Source organism: Notolepis coatsorum, assembly GCF_963971535.1.
Source record: "Notolepis coatsorum genome assembly, chromosome: 5".
NCBI classification, from domain to species: domain Eukaryota; kingdom Metazoa; phylum Chordata; class Actinopteri; order Aulopiformes; family Paralepididae; genus Notolepis; species Notolepis coatsorum.
This window is the reverse complement of record NC_140169.1, coordinates 52,940,324-52,953,466: the sequence shown is the minus strand read 5'-3', so window position 1 is coordinate 52,953,466 and position 13,143 is coordinate 52,940,324. Positions and strand designations below refer to the sequence as shown.

The 13,143-nt window shown below is 48.1% G+C and overlaps 1 protein-coding gene across 1 annotated transcript in view; it reads right to left on the bottom strand.

Annotated features, from left to right (window-relative positions):
* The window catches only part of LOC311228188 (disheveled-associated activator of morphogenesis 1-like), a gene marked incomplete at its 5' end in the record, with an annotated part of 57,153 nt that overhangs the window by 26,344 nt on the left and 17,666 nt on the right, over positions 1–13,143 (bottom strand). Inside the window, 2 exons of the mRNA XM_084314100.1 lie at positions 11,601–11,698; positions 12,173–12,202. Coding sequence (XP_084170226.1) covers positions 11,601–11,698; positions 12,173–12,202 — 128 coding nt within the window. The remainder of the gene's footprint in view (positions 1–11,600; positions 11,699–12,172; positions 12,203–13,143) is intronic.

Here is a 13,143-nt window from a genome sequence, read left to right as displayed (position 1 = left end):
CACACACACGCACACGCACAATAATGAGATGGAAAGTCCACAAAAATACTGTTAAAGTATTAAGTGACACAAAATACTTGCTTTATGAGGCGTCACAGCTATAAAGACTTGTTTCTCTATGAGGCGTCACAGCTATAAAGACTTGTTTCTCTATGAGGCGTCACAGCTATAAAGACTTGTTTCTCTATGAGGCGTCACAGCTATAAAGACTTGTTTCTCTATGAGGCGTCACAGCTATAAAGACTTGTTTCTCTATGAGGCGTCACAGCTATAAAGACTTGTTTCTCTATGAGGCGTCACAGCTATAAAGACTTGTTTCTCTATGAGGCGTCACAGCTATAAATACTTGTTTCTCTATGAGGCGTCACAGCTATAAAGACTTGTTTCTCTATGAGGCGTCACAGCTATAAAGACTTGTTTCTCGTCTATGAGGCATCACAGCTATAAAGACTTGTTTCTTTATGAGGCATCACAGCTATAAAGACTTGTTTCTTTATGAGGCATCACAGCTATAAAGACTTGCTGCTCGCCTATGAGGCGTTGTTCCAAAACATTTGAGTATGTATTACATTTGTATTGTATTTTTAGCTAAATTCATGAGGATACATTTAAAAAAAAATATTCATAGTCCCATATCAGTTGATAAGGATAGGTTCTATAGTAGTTCAAAACGTGGGAAGTTAAGCCATTCTTTATAGTAGTTTAAAACATGGTTCCTTATAATAGTTTAAAACGTGAGAAGTCATTCAAGTCATTCTTAATAATAGTTTAAAACGTGGGCTGTTGAGTCATTCTTTATAGTAGTTCAAAACGTGAGAAGTTAAGCCACTCTTTATAGTAGTTCAAAACGTGAGAAGTTAAGCCACTCTTTATAGTAGTTCAAAACGTGGGAAGTTAAGCCACTCTTTATAGTAGTTCAAAACATGGGAAGTTAAGCCACTCTTTATAGTAGTTCAAAACGTGGGAAGTTAAGCCACTCTTTATAGTAGTTCAAAACGTGAGAAGTTAAGCCACTCTTTATAGTAGTTCAAAACGTGAGAAGTTAAGCCACTCTTTATAGTAGTTCAAAACGTGGGAAGTTAAGCCACTCTTTATAGTAGTTCAAAACGTGGGAAGTTAAGCCACTCTTTATAGTAGTTCAAAACATGGGAAGTTAAGCCACTCTTTATAGTAGTTCAAAACGTGGGAAGTTAAGCCACTCTTTATAGTAGTTTAAAACGTGAGAAGTCATTAAAGTAATTCTTTATAGTAGTTTAAAACGTGGGATGTTAAAGTAATTCTTAATAATAGTGTAATACTTGGGACGTTGAGTCATTCTTTATAGTCGTTCGGAACGTGGGAAGTTGGGCGCCAGGGTGGTGCACCACGTACAGCACTGCAGTGCAACATGGCTATCCCGGGTTCGACTCCCGGACCCGGCGACCTTTGCCGAATGTCTTCCCCCCCGTCTGTCTCCCATACTTCCTCTCTCTCTCTCTACCGGACTACCCGGTAAAAACCAATAAAATATCTACCAAAAACATATATATATATAAAAAAAAAAAAAAAGGGAAGTTGAGCCATGATGGGGAACACTCAATGTTGTGAAGGATCAGATTAAACCGAATATATATATTTATTTATGGATATATATTTAATAGTATTTGTATATCGTTTGATATCCCTTGTATATTCCTTGTACATATACACTGAATATCCCTTTATTCTACTACAGCCCATAATAGTTCATTCTCTTATTGGACAAAAGGACCAGGCGCCAGGGACAAGCCCCTGGCGTTCAAGTTCAAAGGTACCGACGAGACATGCCCTTACTATCCTCAGCTCCGCGCAGGAATACGGCTACCGAAAGCAGAGCGGCACTACTTGTCCACTGTGCATATAAATATGGCGCAAGAAATGTAGAATTCCTCTTAGTCCTTTACCCTTCTACCCAACTAAGTAACAAGACGTGAAGCCTCACCCCACGATACCGCGTGCGGTGTAGTACGGCCTGTTTGGCCTTAGAATAGCAGTGAGACCTCGTGCGAATTAATAGCTGAATTGCCAGAGTTTGGCACCGTATTTCTATTAAGTAATAATAGTCTATTATGTATGGTGCATCGTTCGGTTAGAGTTTTAAAGTGAGCAGCACCCCCATCGTTTCCTCGCGTTATCTAGAGTCTTAACCAGGTTGGGCAGACCACTCGTGGTGCTTTCATCCGAGGAGTTCTGGGCGAGGACGAGTGGACCTGCACATTGGATTACCTACCCCGACGACTGCTGAGCCCTATACGGCATGGAATATCTATTTGCTTTGGTGCTTTGATTTGTGGAGCGGATAATCGCCAACACCGGTGAGTGTTGGATTTACCCCGAGAGGAGCCAAGGTGAGACGGCGCTCAGACCAGACTGAGGTCGCCTCGCTTCTTCTTCGTTGTGGACCTAAAGCTACAGCTACAGCTATCGTCTACAAGAGAGCCCAAGTGTATTCATCTGCGGATCAAGGTTCTACGGGCACTGTGTTCTGTACCTGGACTCTCCCTAGAAATAGTTGACCAGACGGGATACAGCCGACGGCTCTCCTACCCCCCCTACTGGCTTACAACCGGCGGGACCCCTTCAGTATATTATCCAGCTATAATCATTAAGTGACCATCGCTATAATTCCCTAAAAGCCAGGTTGTATACTTGCTTCCTGCGTAACCAGAGATTGGACATTCAGTGTTGATTTGCCTACGAATACTCATTTGCCTTACAAGTGCATTCAAATCATAAATGTAATAAGTAACTATTATATGTACCCTTTGCTATATATTAAATATTTGACTATTACCTTTGTGTGGACCTGATTTCATATGTGGGAAAGTGTTCATCATACTTAGATATCGTGTACTGTATGGCCAGTAATTAAAGTACATAAAGCGGTAGTGGTTTAATGATACCATACTTATCAATACAGTCAGGGAATTGTACCCCTCAGTTACAATTGGTCCTTCGAGCCGGAGGGTAATTAGTGTAATATTAATATAGTGGTATTAATATTGAAATGGCCTATGATGAACACTCCACGAAACGGTCCTCCTAAAGTAGAACGCCCGCAACGTAGACGACAGCCACCTCAGTACTTAGAGGATTACGCTGTCAGTAAACTACCTAGCCTTCTACAAACAGTAAACGCAGTAAAAGTAGAAAGTAAAATTATGTCCGACCCTATCAACCAGGATACCCCGACCATAGAGGCCCTAGTGGGTTCTAATGTAACTGACCAAGCTCACGGTGGGGACCAGGAGGGAACTGACACGACTTTACCCCCCGCCAATACCGAAGAAGTAGTCCCCCCAGAGCTCCGGGAGGAAGACAACCCTCCAGAGGTGGAACTCTGCACGGAACAAGATGAGGAGAGCGCCGAGGAGATAGAGCTCCAGGACTCCCCAACGAGTACAGCCAGGAGCGGCTCACCTCTACAAGCGTCTTCCCCCAGCGAGGCGGAGAGGATGCTGTCACAGGCGTTCTTCGCCAGCCTGACAGCCTCTACCGAACGCGATCGACTTCAGGGTGAACGCGATCGACTTCAGGGTGAACGCGATCGACTCCAAACACAGCAACGGAGCGAAGAAGAGCACATACGTCTGGAGCTGAGACGCCTTCAGACGGAAGAGAATATGGCAAGAGACCGGGCCGACGCCCAGCGCGCCGCTGCCGGTGCCCAAAGAGAAGCAGATCTCACCAAGCGCGAAGCCGAGCGCGACAGACTACAAGCGCAGCTAATAGAGCAGCTGATCACCAGGGCAACACCCCCTCCCTCCACAAGGGGTTCCAGAGCCTCGTCAAGACACACGTCAAGGGCACACTCCCCTAACCGAGCAGGCGACCTTGAACTCGACCACCAGAGAGAGTCTACACCCCCCTCCGAACTCATTCCCCGACCGGTCCAAGTGAGACCCAGCTACAAGGAAGGAACAGCGGACACCGCGGAGAGGCTAAATAGACGACTACAGGATCTAGGTGACCTGGAAGAAGAAGAAGAGGGAGAAGAGGAGAGTCAAGCCCGACAGCAGCACATTACTCCACAGGACCAGGAGGTCCAGTACAGCCCAGGCTATACCCCCGCGGCTCTGCGCTACAGACCCCGAGGAACAGCACCTGGACCAGCGGGCCATGGTACCCTGCCAGTACCAGCCCACCGAGAGGCGTAAGAAGAGACTCGCCCAGGAGGCCTCTCTTCCAACGCTCACCGATGTGCCAGCCATCCATGGCGTCAAACATTGGCACACCGACGTTTCCAGACTTCACCCATGAGAATCGAGCACAGTACACGGAGCTCCGGATGTGCTTAGAGACAATGATGGTGGATGTCGCTGATGAACGCCACAAGTATGCAATATTATTGAAGCACCTGAAAGTGCCCCGAGCGCACAACATAGAGCTGGCCTATGCCACCTCTACGACCCCATACACCGCGGCTCTAGCAGCGCTGGACCAGAGATATGGACGTATATGGGATTACGTAATACAGGAGATAAGGCATATTGACCGCCTACCCCCAGCAACAGACAATCGCTCACTAGACGACCTGTCTATAAAAGTACAATCCCTGGTAGGGATGCTGGGGGCGCAACGAGAAAAGGGTATGCACGAACTATACGCAAACTCGAACGTCGAGAGGATTTTAGAGAAGCTGCCGCCCGCCCGACAGGAGCGCTTCAGGCGGCAAAGAGACCACCGTGATCCTAACGGTCCCGAGCCATCCCTCCTGGACTTAGCCGACTTCCTGGCGAGAGAAGTCAGCAGCCTACGGCTGGATACGTTCGTGCGGAGCACGCCAAGCTCCAGAGAGGGACCTAGGAGAGTAAACGATGGCCGAAGATCGGTGACTGTCATGCACCAATCAGAATCAGTACCGAGCAGCAAGAACCACAGTACCCCCTCGATGAAAGAGAAGTGGAGGATGGTGTGCCCGTACTGCGAGAAGGAACACTGGTTGTCACAATGTGACCAGTTCAAGAAGATGACCGCTGAAGAAACAAGTCACTGGATAAAGTCCAACAGGCGCTGTTACCGATGTGCGCGCAGTCACATGGCAGCCGAGTGTCGCCTAAAGAAGAGGTAGTCGGTGTGACGGAGCCCATCTGGATGTCCTACACGACAGTAACAAAAGAAAGCCTGCACCATCCAACAGCACAAAGGCAAGTGTTATGTACATTGACCCCGCTAGCAGCAGCGGCGCCCAGGTGCTCTTAAAGGTGGTCCGTGTAACACTGAGTTACCAAGACAAGATCATGGACACTTACGCCGTCCTTGATGACGGGTCAGAGAAGACCCTTCTCCTCGCGTCCGCTGCGGCCCAGCTGGGGCTACGGGGGAGCGAGAACCAGATGACTATTCGGACAATAAGACGAGATCTAAAGACGATAAAGGGCGAGAATGTCTCCTTCACTATCGCAGCAAGCGGGCAGCCAGAGAGACGGTACAGGATTACTAATGCTTTCACCAGCCAAGAAATAGGACTATCGCAGTACACCTACCCCATCGCCAAGCTGATGGATAAATATGTGCACCTGCGTCAACTTCCTATCCCGCTCATAGACGGCGCCACCCCGACCCTGCTGATAGGCTCCGACCATGCAGACCTCATAGTCCCGATAGACCGGGTCCATACAGGACCCAGAGGTTGTCCTGCAGCAGTCGAGACCCGCCTAGGATGGACATTACAAGGCCCCCTCGCCAAGTCTCTTAACCGAACAGCAGCCACTAGCTGCCTCCACTCCAGAGCGACAGAAGGAGACACCACACTCCTGCAGCATGTCGAGAGGCTATGGACACTAGAGACAATGCCCTTTAAGAACGAAAAGAAAGACATTCGTTCTAAGGAAGATATCTACGCTATAGCCCTCCTCGAGCACGGGACAAAGAGAGTCAACGTCAACGGAGTGATGAGATACGCAACTCCACTCCTGAGGCGAGAGGGAATGCCCACCTTTCACGCCACAAAAGAGGCGACGGAGCGGTATCTATTGAACACAGAGCGGCGCCTAGCCAAAGACCCCGCTCAAGAGACTGTGTACCGCGCTGAGATTAACAAGCGAATCACAGCGGGACACATAAAGAAAATTGACTGGCGACGTCGTGCGCTGCTCCGCGCCTCCCTGATCAAAGACGGCTTTGATCTCCGGCAGCGGGCCAGCAGCGACCCCCCAGTATTGAGCAGCCTCTCCCCAGAGGAGAAGCCCCTGCTGCGGTTCCTATGGAGAGAGAGGATCGGAGATGAGCACCCAGCCATCTATCAATGGGAAGTCCTCCCTTTCGGAACCACAGGCAGCCCATGCTGTGCTACGTTTGCACTGCAAAAGCACGTCGCAGAGGACCCAGCAGCAGATGAAGAGGTCCAACAAAGTGTGACAAATAGTTTCTACGTGGACAACTGTTTACAAAGCGTCTCGACGCCAGAAGAAGCCGAGGCTCTCCTACTCAAGCTCCGCGCCTCCCTGATCAAAGGCGGCTTTGATCTCAGGCAGTGGGCCAGCAGCGACCCGCAAGTACTGCGCCGCCTCTCCCCCGAGGACAAGGCCGCGAGTAGCGATACCTGGATGGCGACCATCCCAGGAGAAGCCCAAGAAATGACACTAGGACTAGTCTGGCGCTTCAAAACAGACTCGCTCCATTATAGACACAAACCCCTGATCAAGGAGCAGGGAAGGTCGACGGCAATACCGACCACCAGACGGAGTGTATACAGAACACTCGCCAGACAATATGACCCGTTGGGATGTATTCTACCTTACACCACCAGGGCAAAGATGATTGTAAGAGCGCTATGGGACAAAGACCAGGGCTGGGACGATCCCATACCCGAACACCTTGCATCCACATGGAGAGAGTGGGAGACGGAACTCCGCTCACTCCCAGGTGTTAATATACGCCGCAGCTACTTCCCACCCACAGTGAGGCCAGAGACATGCAAGATCGACCTGCACGTATTCAGCGACGCCTCCGAAGTAGCCTACGGTTCGGTGGCTTACTTGCGTGCCCAAGAGGAGGGAGGAGGAATACATACTGCTTTCATCCTGGCTCGCTCAAGAATAGCCCCACGCAAGCAACAATCTATCCCGCGCCTAGAGCTCTGCGCAGCCCTAGCAGGAGCGCAGCTCGCCACGTTAATCCAACGTGAACTCACCATTCCGGTGCAAAGAACAATCTTGTGGTCAGACTCCACGACCGTACTCACATGGATCCGGTCTGATTCGTGCAGATACAAGGTCTTCGTGGGAGTCAGAGTCACCGAGATTCAAGAGTTAACAGAAGTAACCAGCTGGCGGTATGTGGACACCAAACACAACCCAGCTGACGTCATCACCCGGGGAATGTCCCTGGATGACCTCACCCGTCACAACCTCTACAGTGACGGGCCAAAGTTCCTCAAGCTCCCCGAAGAAGAGTGGCCTACACCCACCCCACGGGAGGCGAGTAAAGAGGAGGCAGAGAACAAGAAACCTATGTTCTGTGGGTTGACACACACACTCGTCCCCACAGGCCCGGTTCTAGACGATTGCCTCACCCTAGAGAGTGCGCAGCTAAAGACATTTCTGTGGCACCACCCAGAGGTTCAGCCCACAACTGACATTTCAGCAGCTGACTACAAAGAAGCAGAACTCCTTCTACTACAACGAGCCCAGAGAGACTCGTTCCCCGATGAGCTAGCCTGTCTACAGGGAGCAAAGCCCGTCCCATCAGACAGCAGACTGCTTCACCTAGCCCCCGAGAGCGACGCCCATAATCTCATCAGAGTGGGTGGTCGTCTGCGGAGAGCCCCAGACCTACCGGATGACGTTAAGTACCCGATAGTCTTGAACAGCCGACACAAGGTCACAGAGCTGATCATAAAGAAATACGATGAGGATGTGCACCACGCAGGGGCAGAGAGAGTCTTCGCGGAGATCAGACGTCGTTATTGGATACTGCAAGGGAGAGAAGCAGTGCGGCGCTTCCAGCGAACCTGTCTAGACTGCCGTAAGTGGCGCGCGCAGCCCAGTATACCCCGGATGGCTGACCTACCTCCCTGTCGCCTCCGACTCGGCGACAAGCCCTTTCACTCCACCGGTATGGACTGTTTTGGCCCGCTGTATATAAAGAGAGGAAGAGGAACCGAGAAGCGGTGGGGTATTGTATTCAAATGCATGACCACCAGAGCGATACATATCGAACTCCTTCCAACCATGAGCACAGACTCATTCCTTATGGCCTTCCGAAGATTCACATCACGGAAAGGAAAACCGTCTACATTGTTGTCTGATCACGGGACAAACTTCAAAGGCGGAGAAAGAGAGCTGAGAGAGAGAGCTTCCAAGCTATGGGCCCAGAACTTAAGACCCACCTCGCTCCATCCCAGATTGACTTCCAGTTTAATCCCCCGAACGCACCTCACTTCGGTGGAACCTGGGAACGAGAAGTACGTTCCATAAAGACAGCCCTGTACGCCGTGCTTGGGGCCCAGACTGTGGCGGAAGAAGTCCTAATGACAGTCCTCACGGAGATCGAGGGAGTATTGAACTCAAAGCCCCTCGGTTACGTCTCAAGTGATGTAGCAGATGTCGACCCAGTCACCCCCAACACCCTCTTGATGGGGCGGCTGGACCCCGCGCTACCACAGACAATGTACAGGCCTGAAGAAGCGAACGGCCGAAGAATGTGGAGGTACAGTCAAGTACTGGCTGATAAGTTTTGGAACAGCTTCCTACTCCACTACCTACCGTCTCTACAGACCCGCCAGAAGTGGGTAAAAGAGAGAGACAATTTGACAGAAGGAACAGTCGTCATGATCATCGACCAGTCACTACCCAGAGCTATGTGGCCGGCTGGCCGCGTAAGCAAAGTGATCACCGGTGCCGATGGAAAGGTCCGAGCAGCTGAAGTGCTCGTCCAAGGACGGATTTACACCCGACCCGTGGCGAGGCTAATAGAACTGCCAAGGCTCCCTGATACTATTGATGACGACCATGACCCTATGACTTTGTGAGTTGACTGACCCTTACAGCGGACATTGAGTAGTGGACAGTGCGGTTAATCTGTCTCTGCTCAGCTAATTAGGTGGGACTAATTAGGGGGCGGCTGTTGTGAAGGATCAGATTAAACCGAATATATATATTTATTTATGGATATATATTTAATAGTATTTGTATATCGTTTGATATCCCTTGTATATTCCTTGTACATATACACTGAATATCCCTTTATTCTACTACAGCCCATAATAGTTCATTCTCTTATTGGACAAAAGGACCAGGCGCCAGGGGCTTCAAGTTCAAAGGTACCGACGAGACATGCCCTTACTAGCCTCAGCTCCGCGCAGGAATACGGCTACCGAAAGCAGAGCGGCACTACTTCACTGTGCATATAAATATGGCGCAAGAAATGTAGAATTCCTCTTAGTCCTTTACCCTTCTACCCAACTAAGTAACAAGACGTGAAGCCTCACCCAGCGTTTCCGTTAGAACATATTCGTGCCGGTCTGGATGTCCTGCAAGATTTCTATCCCCGGACATATTCGAGAAATGCCGGTCAGCCTGGTTTTCCTTTTTACCGGCTGAATGCCACCATCGGCGCCAATGTTAACGTTAATATCGCCTAATCTATGTTTTAAATTATGGCTATGTGTCTAATCTGCCCATCGCATTATCAAAGACTATTTTCCAGTCGGTGCTGTCAAGGCTGTTTATCGCGTCGTTGCCGTTTCAGAGCAGTTAGAAAAGCCCCTGTTTTCAGATAAAAAAACAGCTCTTTCTGGAGCATTCTATGAAAATAGTCTTTTAGTGGAATATTCCACAACGTTGATATTCGTCGGCCTTTTTATGAATCGTTTTCAAATAAACGCTAGATGATCAATATTATACGTGCACGCAAGCACATTACGGCCGCGCGCGGATAATCGCCCTGTTGATTTCCTCTCGGACTTTTAGTGAAACCTAAACAAGAAGACATTTCACAAAACAGCTTATAACTTCATCAAACTTACTCTGATTATCCTAACACTGATAACATAGAGTCCTTACCTGACATCAGATGGTATCCAACTGGTATATTCCAATTCCTGATCACCATTCGAAAAAATCGATACGTGTATGGATCCAACGCGATACTGTAGAACCTCATGATCAGCGGGGATCTGAGGTTCCAGAATGAACTGTGTCACTGGTAACCCTGGCTGGATCAGTGAACTGGAAAATGTGGATATAATGTCGCACCTCAGCCAGGAGAATTAAACTTTCCACTCGGGCCTGAACGCTCGACATTTCTGTTTCTGTTTTCTTTCACCACGGCATCAGCGGTCTCTGTGGTGGGCAGACAGACAGGCTCAAAAAAAGAAAGAAAAAAAGATTCACATCCGAGCGGCGCCATCCGCGCTTTATCAGCGTGAAGCAACATGTAATGATTGTTTTGTTCATCGCATAGGCTATTTAATTTGAGCCTATTTTAATACAATTCAAATAATAAAATTGTGCTTAGAGAAATTATTTTCACCGGACATTATGACCGGAGATATTTAAATATTCGGACTTCAACATATTTTGCCGGTCAAAAACCGGTAATTACCGGCTAACGGAAACGCTGGCCTCACCCCACGATACCGCGTGCGGTGTAGTACGGCCTGTTTGGCCTTAGAATAGCAGTGAGACCTCGTGCGAATTAATAGCTGAATTGCCAGAGTTTGGCACCGTATTTCTATTAAGTAATAATAGTCTATTATGTATGGTGCATCGTTCGGTTAGAGTTTTAAAGTGAGCAGCACCCCCATCGTTTCCTCGCGTTATCTAGAGTCTTAACCAGGTTGGGCAGACCACTCGTGGTGCTTTCATCCGAGGAGTTCTGGGCGAGGACGAGTGGACCTGCACATTGGATTACCTACCCCGACGACTGCTGAGCCCTATACGGCATGGAATATCTATTTGCTTTGGTGCTTTGATTTGTGGAGCGGATAATCGCCAACACCGGTGAGTGTTGGATTTACCCCGAGAGGAGCCAAGGTGAGACGGCGCTCAGACCAGACTGAGGTCGCCTCGCTTCTTCTTCGTTGTGGACCTAAAGCTACAGCTACAGCTATCGTCTACAAGAGAGCCCAAGTGTATTCATCTGCGGATCAAGGTTCTACGGGCACTGTGTTCTGTACCTGGACTCTCCCTAGAAATCGTTGACCAGACGGGATACAGCCGACGGCTCTCCTACCCCCCCTACTGGCTTACAACCGGCGGGACCCCTTCAGTATATTATCCAGCTATAATCATTAAGTGACCATCGCTATAATTCCCTAAAAGCCAGGTTGTATACTTGCTTCCTGCGTAACCAGAGATTGGACATTCAGTGTTGATTTGCCTACGAATACTCATTTGCCTTACAAGTGCATTCAAATCATAAATGTAATAAGTAACTATTATATGTACCCTTTGCTATATATTAAATATTTGACTATTACCTTTGTGTGGACCTGATTTCATATGTGGGAAAGTGTTCATCATACTTAGATATCGTGTACTGTATGGCCAGTAATTAAAGTACATAAAGCGGTAGTGGTTTAATGATACCATACTTATCAATACAGTCAGGGAATTGTACCCCTCAGTTACACTCACCGAGACAGCAGGATGTTGCAGTTTTGAGCTCGGCGGCCATCGATGACCGAGAGCTCCTTGACCTTCTTGGAGCTCAGCGAGTCGTCCTCGGCTTCTTTCTGTGGGCGGAGCCATGGAGAGAGGGTCTCATTAGTGGGCGGAGCCATGGAGAGGGTCTCATTAGTGGGCGGAGCCATGGAGAGGGTCTCATCAGTGGGTTCATTTCATCCCCAATCCACTTAAACTCATTGAATTTCATTTTTTTCCTTCTCTTTTTTTTTAGAGTGGTCCAAAATTACTCAACTAAAATGTTGCAGAGGGGGGCGCTGTGACATGAAGAAGACACACACACAAACAACAACAACAACAACAACAACAACAACAACAACGCAGACTGACTAAAGAACAAAAAGCCAATTCACTCTCACACCACAGAGGAAGGTTGACACAAACATGACTATATATATATATATATATATATATATATATATATATATATATATATATATATATACACACCGATTTGATATATATATATATATAAAGGGGTAAGACAAATAAACTTTAACCCTTTGGAGCGCTGCTGGACTCACCTGTTTGACGTTATTGACCATAAAGAAGTCCTAGAAGGGCAGGCAAGAGGCAAGGAAGACGTGGCTCGTTAGGATAAAACAAGCCGTTATTGTGAAGGCAGCCCATTAATTAAAAACAAAATAAATATCAAGCTTGTGAAATGAATTGAAAAAAAATAAAAAATAAAAATGTAATATCAAGGTCATTCATGAAGTGACAGTTATATAACGGTGAGTAATAATGAAGGCTGGCGTGGTGGCGGTGGGGCAAGCGATGCCAAACAGAAACGTGAGTGGTGGTTGGGTGATGCATCGAGACATGCGTGTGCTTATTAAAAAGGAACACGCCAACATTATGGGACATGCGCTTATTATAGCGTCTTCTCCAGAGTCAGACGAGAAGATAAGATACCAATCTCCACGCCGTGCGTTCAGTAGAAAGCTATTCGGCTAAGCTTAGCACAAATTAATGGAAACGGACCACGGACCACTAGCCTTAGCTTCACACCTCAGAGAGAGTTGTTTTTTTGGCCAACAACAGCTTAGGGTAGCTGGTCCGTATCCGCTTCCATTTGTTTGTGCTAACTAAGCTAGTAGGCTAGCTGGTCCGTATCCGCTTCCATTTGTTTGTGCTAACTAAGCTAGTAGGCTAGCTCGCAGCCGCATAGCTTTCTACTGATCGCACACGGAGAGGAAACTGGTGTCCATCTCCTCGTCGGACTCTGGAGGACACGCTAAGCGCATGATGTCGGCGTGTTCCTTTAAAGTGCTTAATGTTCCACATGCTTCAGACGGTCTACTGTAGCTAAGAATGCAGACTGTGTCGAGTCGGTTTTAGTTTTTCGATCAGGTGCCCAAACGGCAGCAGGGTCCCTCTTGTGCTTCCGGTAGGGCCGTACCGAATGTAATCTTTTAACATTCGAAGTAGTCATATTTTATGACGTAATCAAAAAAAAAAGGATTATTATTATTTTGAATATCCTCAAACTAAA